Source organism: Ptychodera flava, chromosome 3, assembly GCF_041260155.1.
Source record: "Ptychodera flava strain L36383 chromosome 3, AS_Pfla_20210202, whole genome shotgun sequence".
Lineage (NCBI taxonomy): Eukaryota > Metazoa > Hemichordata > Enteropneusta > Ptychoderidae > Ptychodera > Ptychodera flava.
The window spans coordinates 23840891-23859063 of record NC_091930.1 but is presented as its reverse complement, the minus strand read 5'-3'; the positions used below and the strand labels follow the sequence as shown (position 1 = coordinate 23859063).

The window sequence follows — 18173 nt, the reverse complement described above, 5'->3', positions numbered from 1 at the left end:
CTACTCGTTTTATAGTCATACATCAATAAGCCCTTGTGACGTTCACAAACGGTCAAGAGACCGCTGTCAACGGACCATATTTTAAATGGTCAGCATAATATAAATGAATCCTCTCATTGCCAAATATTCGTGAATGTGGTACCATTATCAGAATCGATTATTTAACGATGTACATTACAATTATGGAAATGGTAAACGGCATCCTGACTTCTATCAAAACATCGACAAGTAAACAGAGTTTTTCGGACATGGCCGTTAAGTCTTCATACAAATCAGATTACGGGCTAACAAATGACGTGAAGGCATTTCAATATCACCAGCAGTGCAAACACAGAGATCTAGTTACCAGAATGTTTTTTCTACAAACAACAGCGTTCAAAGATGTCCAACTTCAGGTTGTTCGTAGCGTGGTCGACAAAACGAACGAACATAGCTTACACTCATTTAGAGTCAACTTCACATTTTTTGTGGATGCCTATCATGTCTCTTACCGGTAACATATTTATTTTACTATAAAAAAGTTGCGTTTGTTTATTTGGTATTCAAACGTTGGAATTTTTCACCATATGAGTAAGGAAAAATACGATGATGGCGTTTCACAATTACAACCATTGTTACATGATAACGCCCCCAGTGTTTGGCCACATGACGAGCTTTTAGACAGAGGCCTAGTGAGCAATGAGGTGCTTTTACATTGTGGTCAGATATGACAACGGAAGAAAGTCGAGTGTGACCTCCATAGTGTAAATAACACGCCAATTTATCATAAAGAAGACAAGAAAAATATTGAATATTTGATTTGTTTTTCATCGAATGACCATTAGTATTTTTCCGTCTAATTTTATTGAAGGTGCACCGTTATTGTTTATTTTATATCTGGATATTTTATGGCGTATGTATTGTTGTGTTACAGTTTTTTTATATTAATCTCCGGTTCAATCACAAAATCTTACTTTCTCTATCGAAATTCCTAGGTCAACCCCGAATTTAATGAATTTTATTCCAAGGAATGCTTAGAGATTTAACGTACGTTTGACAATTTGCACCGTATTAAGAGCAAAATGGTGTCTCTTTAGCTATTCGGGGCTGACAAGTATGCATATGGTAATGTCACACATCAAGGCGCCTCATCATCACATTATAAATAAAGTGATGTTTTACGATTTCAACTGTGAGTCATTTTCTATGGTTAAAGAAAACAAAAGTCCAGAAACAGGTATATGAACGACGTGGGCTGTCATAGGAAAAATTAGTATAAATAAATATACAAAATAAACAAACTAGATAGATAAATAAATAAATAAATAAATAAATAAATTTCTGACTAACTGCCGGGCATAAGGAACCGTCATATGAACATTGCCCCCTTGCTCTTTTGCGATTCATCCTTTCGTTTTCCACCAACAATCAGCTATTTTGCAAATTTTCAGTTCCGGTCTGACATAACATTCCTTTTACCGGGCCTCTTTAAAACATCGTATTTTGTCACATCTGTCCTGTTTACACATCTATTTAGACTTACACTTTGGCAGCGGCGGAGTTCTTGCTGCTGTTTAGGTAAGTCAGATTGCTTTTGTACCAAAATCACTGCATAATTTTTATCATGACAGCTTTTCCCCACGCATATTTAGACGTGGTCGGTATGGCCTATTTAGGGCAAATCGGCCATTCCCACCACGTCTATTAAAATTCATGAGTTTACTTCTTGTTTGCGCACACACTCATCTGTTGGAAATTTGGGGGATAGCCATTACATCGCGTTGATAGCCCCCGCATTTGGGGAGTGAATAAAGATTACTCTTTGTAAGATAGTTATGATTCCGAATAAATTAAGACAAATTTGTTGCTTTCACAAATTTCCCTTCAAACACAACACGGATGTTCTTCAAACAAAGAAAACTAAGCAGACCTAGCATAGCCGTCTGTAACGACATTCGAAAACACGTTAGCATATAATGGCCAAGGTATTCCATAATGCTTGCCCACGGTTCCTCCACAAACCGTGGCTTGCCGTATAGCATTGAGGTACAGCTCCGCTCCTTGCTAAGTGATCGTAGCGAGCGACTTTCCATGGAGGTAGGTGAGAACTCCATGGACAAACGTACAAGTGGCCGTAAATAAAACCAAGAAGGTTGCTACCACTATATTTACTTGAAACATTTTCTGACACGGTATCAACCGATGCTAAGTTTTTATCCCAACAGGCAGTATGATTCACTGAGTGTTCGGCTGCCACGGGCTCGGCTATGACCATGCCATAGCCGTATAGCCCTTCGCACAGAACTGACTAGCGTGCATGCAGACTGACGCCAGAGTAGCCACTGAGCCCTTCTTTTATTGACATGTAGTTTTTGATCCAGGCAAAATTTGCAGCCACCTAAGTCTGTGTTCAGCCTGACTGATTTGTGTTGGTCCACTGTATTTCCCACCATTAGGGTGTTGGGAGGGGGTAGCGTAATGAAGAGAACATGAACACAGAGGTCAACACAACTTTAAAAGGACAAAGTTGACCATTTTTCATGAATTTTGTTTGATGCAAGATATATACTTATATTGTTTAACAAGTTGAAAATGCTGAATAACTGGGTGACCCTGCATATATTCGACCCTCGTTTAAGACAAATTAAGTGAAACCATTGTGAAAATGAATCATTGGTCATGACTATTAATGTCGCTATGGTTTCATGTATTGTGTTTAAAACCGGGATCAAACATACGCATGGTCACCCATTCATTCAGTATTTTTCAACATGTCAAACAATATAAGTAGTATCTCTTATCAATTTAAACAAAATTCATGAAAAATGGCCGACTTTTTCCTTTTAACAGTAGCTCATTGCTACTTGAAAAGACCAAGAGTAATCCAACCTGAACATTCTCACTGACGTTGTTCGTTTGTTTAAAGTATACCACAATATTGACCCTGGATCGAGAATCTCCTTTAAGAAAATATATTCTCACTCACTAAGTCACCCGATAAATCTACGTGGGTGAGGAGATCATACAAAGTTACCCGTTCCAATATATCCCATGAAATACTGAAATTAATCATTCCAAAACAAATAATAATCGCACGCAATTGAAACAACAACGTAAAAGACACACCAGTCAAGGCAAGACTAAACAAAAAACGAACAGCAACGACGTGGTAACTGCGTCTTCAACAAAGTCATCCAGGTGGAGGGACTGTGGTTCTTTAAATCAAAACATATATTCTAACAACACTGTTAGTACAGCAAACCAATAAAAAAAGAACCAAACAAAAGCTATGATTTAAAGCGACTGATAAAGGGACTACTCAGGGTTCCAAAACGAAAGCGGTAGAAGAATATCAGTGTCTCGGACATAACCGACCCGGCTTCGTTTCGCCATGGCTAATTTCTAGCACCGAAAAGCCGACACGCAACACTGTGCGCAGCATGAATATACTGCACTTTAATAGTCACTAAACAATTACACAGTTAGATAATACCACAAAACGTTAAACCACAAACATAATTCCGTAGCAGATGTGTGCAGCTACATTCCCTTATTTCACTTCCAATGTATCATGTTTTCCTGTGTTTCACTAAACTGCTAATGGTACTTTTTATTTCAATGTTGCTTTCTAAGTCACCTACCCAACCATTTTACAGTTGTAAAAGGGTTATCAAAATAGCCAGAACGGCCAAATTCATCAAACTAGTTTCCAGAATACGGGAAAATGTCTAAGAGTGTGCGATTGATATATTGAGGAGATAAACATTGATAACGCCTTACGGTAGGATTAAGAGAGGTGTGACTGGTCCAACCTGTTCATTTTCTGTGTGGGGAAAAGTTGGAATGTGAAGATCGTCTTCTGATGGCAGCATTTATAGTTGTCTCCAACAAATATTTCATGTTATGGCGTATACGATGTATTTAAGTTTTGATACCTCTTCTGTGTTGTCCTCCATATTTTCACGTTGCTGTCGATGCGTCAAGAGGTTAAGAAAAAGATACTGCTGCAATTTAATCCAAGGCGGGTCATTGTAATTTTATCGTCTTTACTCACTCCTTTGAGTCGTCCAAAGGATTCTGCCAAGTGAAACATGCAACTGCAATGCCATCATCTGACATGGCCGTTAAACAATGAAGTGGATGACAATATGCACGTTGTTAGCAACTAAAAAACACCAATACTTGTACGCCTTCACTATCCAAGTATCTCTCTCAATGACTGATTCGCATTATTACGGACATGTATTTTATGATAGAACGTGTTCAGAGGACATTAATTGGCTGACGGCAATGTGTAATAATTTTATAATCAACGCCTGTCCACTTTTGATACACAAATGACATTTACAATTTTCTGGTAGATGTGAATATGTATTCATTGACTTTGAAAAAAATGCAATATTGACAATCGGAAAAAGTCTTCAAAGTGATGAAGTGTAGTTTTGACATTCAAAAAGGGCTTCGATAAGGATACATGAAAACCAATATGTGATGAATTCGAGGTCAAATGTATGGGGATGGAAATTATAGGAAAACATGCGATAGATTGACATACTGAATGGGAGAAGAAACAATCATTATGAAAGGAATATGAATTTAGTGCGCTTTGTGTACTGCCCTCAGCGTCAAAATGTACGTTTCGTTAATATTTTCAATCGCGTCACAGACCATGACCCCATTTACATATGTTTTGACGATAGAGTCATGCGCCTGGCCTCGCCTGGTACGCTGACCTTCTGTAAAAGAGTGTCAGTCAATTGCTGAAGCGTGAATAAATATATGGTAGAATTTATTTCAAGGACATTTCCGCGTCCCAGTTTCTTTGCACAGCCACCTTGCCATTATTAAGGTCTGTAGTAACGCAACCTGGTGGGTTTACCATCTCCCCTTATTAGCACGTTTCGTTTTGTTATAAGCCCGACATAATATATGCGATTTTAATATATTGTAGAATTTAATTCGGCGGATCTGCGAAGAGATTGAAACAGTCATGGCGCGCGGTATTTTAACTTTATAAAAGTATTAAAGGCTTAGTACAAAATCCTACTGTGTCCTGTAAATATCTCAATGTATAAAAAACATTTAGCTTTTTTTATTTAAATATGCATTCATGTTGAAAAATGATAAAATGATTTAATCATTTATGTAGGCCAAACGTTTAGCTATATTTTTGACAACTATGTCAAATAATGAGCAATATAAAGGAAACTTGGCAAAATGAAAAAAAAACGAGATAAAGGAAACAAAAAAACTTCTACATGCACGTTAAGTAGCTGTCAATTAATATCGTCAATTAATTGTCAATTAATATCATTACTGTTCTAGATAAAGCTAGTGCTATCGAATTTCTTAAGGAAACAGCAACTGAAGACTGTTTTGCGTAAAATTCCAACAGAATTGCAGATCTTTCTCAAATCAAGCAACTGTCGGCATACTAAATATCCTTTAAATGGATGGAAAATGTTAACTTACATTTCGTAAGGAATTACGAACACTCTGCAACATTGTGTGCTTTGTCGGAAATTAAATAAGCTAATAAAACTGTATTCTGCTGCCATATTTGCCGGTTCATAAAACCCTCGATGACCCCCCAAAAATAAATGGTCATCCCCTGTGCAAACGTCTGTTGACGTGTTTGACCCTCGATGAGTTCACCCTTATTAGTTAGTCACCCTTATTAGGTAATCATTTTACAATGTTTGCTTTGCTGTAGTTTCTCGCTGCTATCTTAGTTCAGTCATTGGTAATTTATCGTCCTTTTGTATAAGTCTGGCAGGGATTCTATAAATAACCTGAGTGTTTGTGCACATAGCACCGCACCTGTTGAGTCAGAGTTCGGGTCAGTTGTCCTCCCTTTAAAATGTAGGCTGTAAAAGTTCAGTATTTCTAATTCCTTAAGCTTTGTGACCTAAATAAGTGCGACTATGGTTTTCCATCATGCTTTCAATTGAGTCATTAGCGGTATCGTGACAGACACAGAATTAGTGATAGATAAAACAAAATAAAGCTGCTGCAATGACTTGGTGGATAATGTTTGATAAAGCCTTGTGGATACAGGCTAACACAGAGAATTCATTGTCGACAAGTACGAGTTCAAATCTGCCGTCAAGAGTTCAAAACATGCAACTTGTACGAAATCAAGCCTTTAGAAAGGCGTTGAACTCGTAGTGCAAATACAAGCTTTCACGCTTGTTGAATTCATAGAAATCCTTGTTATTAATCTTCATTAGGTTTTCATATGAAGACCAACATCTCGTGTGTAAACAAACTACCAATGTGTGTTCACACACGAGGCACAAATGCTTAACTAAAAGACGACATTTTTAGCATATTTTGTTTACATGAAAGTGATTAAACAATTTGACATTTATGTAAAAAAGTAGGGTTTTTACCGAGACGAGTGTATTTTGGCAGTATAGAAAGCTGACTGTTACTATTTCTATTTCCTTCAAGAAATAAATTCGTCTTCCATTGCAATTTGGAGCGCTATTTGCAGTTGAAACGATATTAGGTCGGTAACAATACCCTTTTTACCAATGACGACGCATTTCGGTGACATTCCTAATTTGAGAAGAGCGGTTGATTTTAGAATTAAGACCTGCTATTAAAATATTGATATCAGTTGTAATCTCTGGGTGTGTCGATCATAAATGTAAATTTTCACAATTCTATCTGTTTGGATATTATTTCTGGTAAATCTAATTTAACTCCCTGCTTATATGTCGTCTGAGAGCTTTCATAATGTAATTAGCAAACACGGAAACGATTCAAACGAAGACTAAAGCAGGAAGAGAAATAATTGCAATTTACCTTCTCATTTTAAGATTTTTTAACTACAGTCAGAGTTCTCCCTTGACGTAAACATGCCACTTTCTTCATCAATGCTGTTTTTTTTAATTTAAAATAGCTTTAAGGCTGTTCGCACCACGATATGAAAACATTTTCCTCCAATCCATATTTTGTCAGTAATTTCTTCATATTATCAATCCGAAATCTCATTGTTCCCTTTTATTATTACAAGTCTGTACTTCCCTCTTTATTTACGCAGGACCACCCGTCACCACATTTATGTCCAATCAGTTTGCCCTTCCCTTTTCTGAAACCTCACGAAACCTACTGAATAGTTCTGCTTGCTAGCTTACCCTTTGCGGTAGTTTGTTTGCTCCTTGAAAGGACAAAACGTGCTCACTCACACGAAATGGATACCAATAAACATTGACCGCCTAACAAAAAAATTGATCACGACTTCTTTTTCACATTACAATTTGTGTTGTGTCTTTGTGCACGAGCCTCCGTCCTAAAAACTTAAGGGATAATGAAGAAAAACGTGGGAAAAAAGTTTTTTCAAGGTTTAAGTGGCCTTGCTAGCGCTAAATCTTTGGAGGACGACACCCACCATTATTTTTAAATATTATCGAAAGGAATTTCGCTGGCTGAGCCATGTGGAAGTCATTTAGACCTTACATCTGATTTCACGACCATGTAAAAGTTCGCGCGTGTCCTCACCGGTACTAGTGGACTTTATACAGACTTCGTGTTCGAGAATTCACTGATAGTGCTCGTTATCCGTGACAGATTCACATATATGACACAATTAATGATTCACAATTTAAAAGCAATCTCTGCGTTGAAATCTTAGTATTTTTCCATATCTCCGAGAAGTGTATTTTTTAAAGTTTTCATGGCATCATTAACGAAACAAAGATTTAGCTGTCTCGGATAAATCGCGAAAAAACACCGACAGTTGGATAATAAAGTCAGCTTTTCTATGGCGTTTGTGGTACCATGATATCAGCTATCAGAGATTTGGGTTATCATTTTATGACCGTTTTACCCGGTGTTTGCTTTCTGTCGACGGCTGCGATTTAACCCTGGCCTGTATATCATGAGTTTGCTGTACTCTACTCGGGTGCGCAAACGCTGTCGAAAAGGCTGAGAACATGCTGATCGGACTCTTGATACCATCGAAGTGTTTTTATATGAGTCAGGAATTTCATTGTAACAGCACAAAATTTATTAAACTTAAACATTTGAAATAAAAAAATACTCGGCACTTGAACAAGTAATATGCATCTTATTTTCTTTATTGTTTTTAATCTTCGTTAGTATAAATACAAAATATTATTCAATCGTTTGAATGGTTGCACATAACTTGTTAATAATGTGTTATTGAGATCATTTATTGAAATAATTATTGCTTCCTATATGCGGAACAGTTCAACTGTGCTTCAACATATTTGACCAGGCGAAATATAGAAATCCATGTACAGTAAACGTTATAAGAATAAGAGTAATTGCTCACGTTTGAGCAAATATGGTGTCAATTATACATCTTCATAATCTCATTATGATCAAGTACAATTTATAAAAATATAGGAGAAAACTCAACTTCACAAGCATTATTTAGGCCCTACCTGGGAACTACATAGAGCGAAGATTTTCTTGACAATGTAGCCATGAATTAATTGTCAAAAAATAAGGTCAATGGTGCTTTCTTGCAAAAATTGACAATCTCATTTCTCCCGAATTACCCCTTGGTGAAATTTAATAACAATGTGGCCAAGTCTTTTTCATTTGTGAGATCAATGAAAACTTGCATTGAGTATTTTGCATGCACAATATAATTTGCTTAAATGCGCGTAAAATCACCCGTAGGGATCTGTAAACCAAATATCAAAGAAAATTTTAACATTTCATCGATGACACGGAATAAGTATAGTAATTGTGGGTATTATCATTTTCCTAAAACATGTAACATGCATTCTAACTTAGGTAAAATATCGTTATTTTTGACAGTAATGTACGTAAAATACCTTACCATATAAAGCACAATCATAAAGTGTTTATGATATTGCTTATCTAAAACTATTACTTGAAAGTGTGTGTCATGTGTACTTGCTGACGTAAACCAATGGCGCCTGAAAGCAGAATTTGTAAACATGCAAATGTTTCTAAAGCTTATAATACAGTGAATGCTCATCAAGGAAGCATTCACATTGAAGTACAGGTAGGGTCCCTGCTTTCAATGTGAATAAGCAGACAGACATGTTTCGAAGAAATCGCTTGTTCTTCATCAGTGTCGTCCACGCTTGATCTAATACCCCAGCTGTTAAAATTCCTGCACTTTGATCTTTCAGTCAGATCAAGTGTTGACACTGATGAAGGACAAGTTGTCTTTTCGAAACATGTCTGCTTGTTAATTTCTCAACTTTGTTACTGCTTGCTAAATCTTTGTGATGAAATTCAAACTTGTACAAAACAGCCTTCTCTTTGAAATGTTACAAAATGTTACCAACTGTTCTGTATTATATCAAATACAGAAAGTCGCATAATGACGTAAATACAGATCGTTTGCCTTATTATGAACATTACTGAGAAATCATATCCGAGTAAATTTCAGTATGACAATTGAAAAAATAAAGACAGATTGGAATTTTGTACAAACTTCTTTAACTATAATGCTCTAGATTAAATTACAGCATTAATCATTTTATTATGATTTGAATGCATAAAAACTTAAATATAAAAACCCTATAATAAATTAGTAATTCTTAGTTGTAATTTCTTCTAACATTTTATTTTAATCAAAATACTTTAACATTATAAATTCAAAACTGAGTATTGACTTGAAATCCACTGTGTAATTCTACATGTTAAACACAGTGATTATTCGTGATAGCAGCCGATTGAACTACAAAGAATGAAATCAGATAAAATGTAGTATGTTAAGTACAAAGGAAACCTTCTCAGCATTGTACACACATCATTTAAGTGTCACACTACCTTATGCATTCATAATGACAGCAAAGTGTTTGTACCTCTGTCAGTTTCAGATGAAAGTGTGATCGAGGAAGGTGCATATTTCCATTACCTTCCTCCCTCATGGATTCGATAATGCATGCTTTATCGATGCATACTGTGTCCTCTCTGTCTCAGAGGCTTGTTCTGCCTCTCATCACCACTACTCCAGTCAGATCCAAATCCGCGTAGGCTATATCTCCCCGAGGGTCACGCTCCTTCTAAAAAAGTAAACAAGCAGAAAACAAACAAAGTGAACTTTAAACGTTTCCAACATCAAACAACAATGTCTAAACAATATTGATAAAACTTAATAGAAAAAGAATAAATATCTACATATTGATGATGCTTTCGGGTTATAAATTTGTTGAATGACGTATATGAGAAATAATTGCACTGTATGACGGGCGTTTGTTGCATTACTATACAAATTGTTTTATTATAAATTTGGTGGTAAGTGTCAACTTAGAACATACGAGATTGTAGATAGGTCAAATCATATCAAAATATCTACATTCTAGTTTTCATTCTTGACGAATCGTTTTACATGTCTTACTTTTGATGTTCGGCTCTGCTTTTTTGACACTGCATACATTCCAGTGATGTCTTGCGGTGGTGGCTGATCTGTCACATTTACTTTGTCATCGGATTGAGAAACATTGCCTAACTCTCCTGCATGTTGGGTTTTCTTTTCTTTGTGTGGCACCGCATACAAAACACTAGGATTTGGATGGAGGCCTTCCTCTTTCATGTGTCCTTGGTTACCATCGGGACTCATTGAAGACGGGTTTCTATCTGACGACAATCTTTCTCCTTCAGTCAAAGTTTTTGTTGAAATAGCCGCTGGTTCTGGAGCGTAAAGCGTGGATATTTATTGTCACGTGTTACGCTTATAATCAAACAATTCACAGCACACCGGTTACATTCTATTTGAGGATTATTCTTGTTAAGATACGAAAGGACTGCATCTTACCGCCATACGGGCTAAGTTCGAATTCTTGTGATCCACCGTCTGGTTCCTGTCTGTCTTTATCATGGCCGGGTCTAGATCAGCTTGATCTCCATCACCCACTCTACTGGGAAATACAGGGTAAACTGAATAAGTAGGCATCTACTGGGAGAACGTCGTGTCGATGAAAGGTGTTCGAAATCCAAACACGTTTACCATCATATTACTTAAGAGGTTTATGTATTATACATGCAGACAAAACTAGTCACTTGATGTCAATAACATTCCATGTGCCATGAATGGTTAATGCTATTTGAAAGAATGTTTCTCCATTCCTATGCAATTATCTGTTAAGAAATTTCTAGTTGTCATGTACTAAAGCTTGATAACGTTTACTTGATATTCAAATAAAGAACAAGTAAAGCTATGCTATGGCATTGCAATTTCATATAAATATGTTGAATGTGACTTACCCAGTATTTGTTTTCTCTGAAAAAGATAACAAATGCCCTTGAAATGATCTCATTAACAAAATGAAATTCACAAGACATTATTAATATCGCCATTATGAATGCAATATAATCATTGTCTCCACCACTAGTGACATAAGAGGCATATTCATTCATATCACAATAACTGAAAAGGGCATGTGATATTGCACTTTCTTCAGCCCATCTATTTCAAGTATTTGCATATGAAAAGAAATAGTTGATAACGATCACTGTGCTTTTTGCGAATCGATTTTAGAGTATTTTTTTTATTTTGTAGGCTGCCAAATTTTAAACTCTACTAATAATGACCTTAAAACTACACTGTTTGCTAATTTAAGCTGTTGTTGCTCTTTTTATTAAAATACAAGAAAATTGTAGTTCTCTCTCCGAGATCACAAACAATTATAAAATCATCGACTAACCCACCTCCCTTGACTCCCTTCTTCACTGTGCGTCTGCAGCAAAAGATAATAGCGATAACGATGATAACAATAACCACAGATGCGACGGTGACTGCGATGGCGACAATTGTTGAATTTGAACCTGAAATCACCAAGAGGACAGTTTAGGAAAATTATCCAATGAACATAATACCTGTAATACCTGACGATAATTGAACAATATAAACAATTCTGGATACCATTCAAGTGCTAGCTTTGACACCTAAGACATTAAGTGATCAACAACATAATAACATACTGATGATTTATCACTCCTCATTCTTCCTTGTTGAGCATATGTGTATATAAATATATACTATTCATATACTCATTTGGAACTGTTGCAATCAGTAAAGCTCTTTTTCATCCAGTGTTTTCCATTAGTGTGCAGAGTATGAAAGTAAAATATTTTTATTAGTAAGATGGTAGAAACGTGCTCTTATTTAACGTTGAGCATATACTCGTAATGCTAATCATTTAATATTCATAAATAGAATAAGGCTTGTTTGCGATTTCGTAAAAGGTTGGAGAAGCTACATTCTACTTGCTATCACAAATTATTAAAAATCTTGTACACGTTAATGTCATAAACAAATTATAACAAACATTCACATGAAAAATTTAACCAAATACCCGAATCACTCGGTTTGACTATTTCCATTGTTTGTTCATCATCAGGAGGTATGTTATTCGTTGCTTTACAAGTGTATGACCCGTAATACGATTCATCGTCGACGGTGACAGTAAGAGTACTTGTAAACATGTTCTCTTCATCAGTCTCTTCCTCCGTTATCTCCTTGTTTTCTTCGTCCCCAGGGATGAGGGCGTCATTGTCGTCGAACCAGGATACTGAGGGTCTTGGAAATCCATGTACCTTGCAAGGCATAGGCACACTGACACCTATGCTTGCCTCAAATCTAGTTTCCTCGGAGGCAATTTTAGGTGAGACTGGAAGGCAAACGAATGTCATAAGTTCTAAGAAATGATCAAATTTAAGTAATTGCAAACAAAACAGCCAACAGCTGTCTTTTTTATCTATAGTGTTCCTTATCATTTCATAAACAGACATCACAGCGATTTGGGTGACGGCAAATTATAGAAGGCCAACGCCAACTTGACAAAAGGCTCTATATACGTTCAGTATATTAACATAAATTGACGTATATGCAAGTCAATATTAATTGTGTACGTAACGTATATCTTTGTATATGGAACATTTCAATATGTTGATATGCGTAGCGTATATATATGCAGATCATGAGTATACGTAATGCAGATCATTGCACACTAAGTGTTCACTGTCGTTTTGCATTTTATTAGTATATGTATGTGTATAGTTAATGTATTTGACACATGTACAGAATCAGTATATGTGTATATATTGTTGTATATCAAGCATTTTGCCATGTGTAAGAACGCGTATACTTTACGTTATCAAAATCACATTTAAATATTCAGTCAATATTGTACAAGTGACTATTCTATTAGATATCGTTTTTATTTAATTTTAAATTGCATTTCAAGCGTGTCTTTATGTTCGCAAAATTTTATTTCCATACAACTTTGGGTGAGACTCAGTAAGGATGTACATGGAACCTGTCAACTTCTACGGTGTGAATGTGTCCAGAATGGCTTGGAAATCGTATGAGTACATAAACGAGAAATTGTAACTGTATCACCTGGTACGCTATTGCTGGTGCATAATAATAAAATACATACAGATTACAATTTAGGTCTTTTTTACGTAAGAACGAAATGATTTAAAATTAAGATAGAGCTAAAAGCTATGTACTGTAAATTCAATTTCACGATATTGTGTTACTATTTACTAAAAAGATGTGTTGCGTCTACTCCTTGGTTGCCGTGATAGAGTTGTGTTCTCAACGCTTATTCAACAAAACCGCAGATAAGTTCGTGTCTTTCTGATATCATCTTGTGTATTTTTTTCCGATACATCCAAAATCCTACATTTCATACAAATAGCATGAATGTATATTTATGTAAAATTATTTAGCACTTCAGTAATTGTCCAAGCATCAACAGCAACGAAGAAGTACAATAAATGATAATGTTATGAACTTATAAGCCAGAGGTTAATGTTTCGATGCGAAAAAAACTCTTTATGCTTGTACTTACAATTGACAACTATTTCCCGCATAATTGTTGAGTGTTCTTCACCGTCGTAGAAACGAGTGTACGCATTACATTGATAGATGCCGCTGTGTGATCCATTGACGCTTTCGAAAGTGATTTGCAGTTTCCTGTCATCGCTCTCATCGATGATATTGCCTTTATGTAACAACTGTAGCCTGTGCGGATCGGGGTTGCCGTTCAAAGCCTCACAGACTATTGTTACTTCTTCCCCTTCCGTAACATTGAGACTAGGCATTACCGTCATATTGACAGTTGATAAATCTAGGGAGAGAAAGTTCATAAATACGTGCATAAATATATTATGGATAAATGGATGAATGGATGAATGGATACATGGACGGACAATCATGCATTCGTATGTTTAGAATACATTTTAATCCCTGGTAGTTATTGATCTGAATTGAATGCTTTACAAATTTTCGCCGTGTGACCAAGTTAGAATATTTATATTGAATAACGGTAATTCATAGTTCATATCAAGTAGGAACATGTATATAAAGCATGTATTCTTCTTTGAATACCCACTAATATTGTCAGCAAGTACTAATATTTTGACTGATATTTCAGTCGATATCCGAGCAATAAACAAGATCTTACACTGTACATCGACTTCTACTGTAGCTGTTCCATTACCCTTGACTCCGTTGTGAAAAACATTGGACATGACACAGGTGTATTCACCACTCATCTCTCTGCTTACATTTTTTAGTAAGAGTGAAGCGTTGTCAGAAATCCTGTTTCCACCGGGGCTGATCCAATATTCGTCTACTATTTCCTCTGGATTGGCATCGATTACCTGACATTCGGCACTAAAATCCGCCTCTTCCCTCATTGGATTCTGACTTGCGTAAACTATGGAAACATCTGGGGCATCTGAGCGAAAAAAAGATGTTCAAATGCAAAACTTTGCCCCTTAAGAATAATGCTTCCGATGTTTACAGCCGCAGTATTTACATGACTGCTCGTTGACATGTGCAAAAGTGTTATTTCTATCTTCAACGAAGGACAGTTGAGTGATTGATCGATTAATTGACTGATTGATGTGAAGTGTTATACATGACGTTAAATTGCAGTACATGACCAGAGTTTTGAGATGGCGCTATATATAATACCAAGAACGAATTTTTCATAACATGCATGTATTTTCATATGTAGGATGATACTTGTTATTTTTTTAGTAAATGACATACACTGAACATTCATTCTAATTTTTTTCTTGGCATGATATCGTTGACCACTTCCATTTCGGCAACGTGTAGTGTTGCAGCAGGCAGTCAAAGGTAGCGTTATGGTCCGAACTACTTAGCTGAGTCTCCCACGTATAGTGTTTCCCTTTGTCGCGTGTTACTTCCTCTCCATTTTGCAACCACACCAAGTCTCCTGGAGCACTCTCATCTAAATCGATAGAGCATTCAAACGCAACAGTGTCTCCTTGTATCACTGTTTTACTAGGATGCACCGTGCAATTCGGAACACCATCTGAAATGAACATCACCTTGGAATTATTAGCCGCAGTGTAGGATGTTGTTTCACATGCACACTAAGTGATATTTCTTTTAATCTAGTATAGATCTCAAAATTCAATTACTTCCATTTTTTCTCAAACTTACCTTCCTTAATGAAGCTTTTAGCTATTTCTTTCAAAATTACGATTATAATTCAGGTGTTATCGTACAAAGTCTGGTATCGGAGAAAATAATTACCGAGATTTGAAATCAAAAGTGGTAATCCCCGTATTAACTTTAAGGAAAGTAAAATTTTCGATTGTCATAAAAATAACAAATTGGAATCATTGACTCCGACAGCTATAAAATAAGCGCTCACAAGCGGTAGACCTGAAAAGCACTGTAATAGTTTTAGAACTATTATTAATTGTCTTCGAGACACATTTTGTCTCAACTAGACTAGTCAAATGATATACAATAATATAGATAATTTTTCAATTTACTCAATGTTCATGAACAGGAAATATTGACTTCTTTATCACATAAATAGTTTTCCATTTACCCGTCGCTTTCTGGATGCCAAGATAACTTAATATTAATTTTCAAGTAATAGGACAATGAAGCGAATTAAGTATAAAACTGAACAATATTACTCTGATCCCTGGAAAAGGAACTCACCAGTCAGCATATCTTATTATGTGGGACACTTTATTCAAGTTCAAATTAAATTGACTGGCATCGTCACTGGACAGCAACAGAAAATATGTTAAGACGATTTCGAAAGATCTAGCAGCACATCCTAATCTTCAATGACTTTCGCAAAATATTTAAAAGTCAACTCAAGAAATCATCGTTGCAATCAGAAATTCAGCGCTGGCTACAAATGACGTGCTGCATAGTGTTATTGTGTCATTTTGCTTGTTTGTAAGCTAGTTATCGTAGGCGTCACAATGCTCACTAAGTCGTTAGAGAGGAACCTTTTTCAAATTATAGGGCAACGTCCTTCTTAAAAAAAATTGATTCCTAATGTGACTTTTGCAATTTAAAGTACACCCTTGGCCACTTTAGTGTTGATCAAGGCTACTTGATATAGACAGAAATTCTGCTTGTACAAAGGCATACTAGCTCTGTCAGGGTTGTAAATGATAGTGTACGATCGGCACCCTGTGTTCAAGATTAAGATACAATGTAACATTACAAAGCATTGGTCAATGTACAGGTCTTGTTTATTTCAATTTCCCCAGACACAATGTCTGCATGAGACATACAATTGTACTTGATGCTATAGCAGTGATCTCATAAAAGTGTCTTGCCTAAATAAATAAATTATCACGTAGAGGCCTTAATGAATGAAAGTGGTATCTTATGTCTCAATTTTTAACACAGAGTGACAATCGTTAGCTCTAATTTACACCCTTGGCAGGGTCTATTTTTGTCTTTATACAAGCATAATTTTTGTCTTCATCAAGTAGGCTTGATCAACACTAAAGTGGCCACGGGTGTGTTATGCGACGCATACGAAGATTTACAATATTGCAGCACTCACCAATCACAAATACGTATGCTTTCTCCGAGATATCATCAGGTCGATCTAGATCTGTGCATTCATATAAATCACTTGACTCCTTAGTTGCGTTGAAGATTCGAAGATTGTATTCAAACATGTCCCCGTCCCCTACAACTTCATACGATTCAGGATATTCTGATGTCCTCCCTAAGGTCAGGCGGACTCTAGGATCCCCTTTACACCATGCAGCGAGCGTTCGTTCCTGCACGTAACTACAATTCAGTTGAGTGCTGTCACCATATATCACCAGTGTGTCATTTGGCGGTACCGTGATTAAGCAGTCAATACCTAAGTGGTAATAAATGAAAACGCTCTATGTAGTCAAAGTCATTGCCAGATGTTATCCGTAAACATCCTTTGTGCGTAAAGGTCGTAATATAAGCTTTCTACTAGCAGGGTGCATGCTTCGGTTAAAAACGCTAACTTTAACAGGAAAATACAAGCATATGTACATTCAATTATGATATGATTGTTTTGCTCACAAACGCGAACTGAATTCCAAAATTATTTATGATTAAAATATCTTAATCTAGTTTATTAGACAAGGTGAATGGGAAAACATTAAAAGTCAGGAGAATTCGCATATTGTTTTGGCTCTCACATTTTGTGAAAAAGGAGGAAAATCCTCCGAATTTTAAGTGAAATGAGGTGGGGGTGACGACCGTATTGCTATATGTGATATACCTTAGTTTTTTGGTGTTTCAGACTTTCATTGTTACAATTTGACAGGCTAGATAATGAGCAGTAATTTAAGCCACACTAGATTTGTACACGGTAAGACTCGTCCCCTTCTGTGTGCAGAAAAAGTTAAATGTATGATAAACTGGATGTTCACATGTCCCAGCTCAGAACAAAGACTATAGTGTGAAGCGTTTTGTCAAAATCATTTCTCCAAATATTTTAAAAGAAATGTTCTGCAATAGCATTTGCTGTCCGAACATACATTGGAAATTGTTAAGTTTATTAACACGACGATTAAAAGATTAGTGGTCAATTTTCATGCAAGCCGTTAACACTTTCGGTTGGTACTAAGCATTACATAAGAGGACAAGGCCTGCCATTTTCAGCATTATTTTATGAAATTTGCTTGACACGAGACATTATTTATATTGTTTGACTTGTTGAAAAATACTGAGTGAATCGGTGTGCATGCATTTCTTCCATCGCTATTCTCGACACGGTACATAAAACCATAGATGGCAGAAATAATAAACGGGTTTTATAATTAAAGCAACTGTTCATCGCTGTGAGTATCCGTATTACAAAAAAAAGGAACCCATACACAAGTGAAACGTCACGCATATAATATATTGATTCAGATCGAGAGCGCAGTGTTGCAAGTTAAGGATT

The 18173-nt window shown here is 36.2% G+C and overlaps 2 protein-coding genes and 1 long non-coding RNA gene across 3 annotated transcripts in view; 1 reads left to right on the top strand and 2 right to left on the bottom strand.

Annotated features, from left to right (window-relative positions):
* Window positions 1-1409: 1409 nt before the first annotated feature.
* Window positions 1410-18173, top strand: part of LOC139125733 (myelin-associated glycoprotein-like) — a 29548-nt gene continuing 12784 nt past the window's right edge. Inside the window, exon 1 of the mRNA XM_070691835.1 lies at window positions 1410-1557. The gene's annotated coding sequence lies outside the window, so the exon portion shown is untranslated. The remainder of the gene's footprint in view (window positions 1558-18173) is intronic.
* LOC139125727 (uncharacterized) lies at window positions 11200-12352 on the bottom strand. The gene is made up of 3 exons (XR_011550340.1): window positions 12291-12352; window positions 11644-11760; window positions 11200-11215 (listed from the first exon to the last, which is right to left on the bottom strand). It is a non-coding gene; the product is annotated as an uncharacterized lncRNA (long non-coding RNA).
* LOC139128560 (limbic system-associated membrane protein-like) lies at window positions 13232-16920 on the bottom strand. The gene is made up of 4 exons (XM_070694322.1): window positions 16803-16920; window positions 14409-14684; window positions 13794-14072; window positions 13232-13350 (listed from the first exon to the last, which is right to left on the bottom strand). The coding sequence occupies exons 1-4, from the start codon at window positions 16918-16920 to the stop codon at window positions 13232-13234; spliced, it is 792 nt and encodes a 263-aa protein (XP_070550423.1).

What these genes read in the sequence shown, in the direction of transcription:
- LOC139128560 (XM_070694322.1), bottom strand. Translation starts at nt 16,920, where the DNA reads ATGTTTGAATACAATCTTCGAATCTTCAACGCAACTAAGGAGTCAAGT. An exon ending in AGTAGAAGTCGATGTACAGT is followed by an intron (nt 14,073 to 14,408) that starts GTAAGATCTTGT and finishes TTCTCTCCCTAG; the next exon opens with ATTTATCAACTGTCAATATG. An exon ending in GCGGGAAATAGTTGTCAATT is followed by an intron (nt 13,351 to 13,793) that starts GTAAGTACAAGC and finishes ATTATGCACCAG; the next exon opens with CAATAGCGTACCAGGTGATA.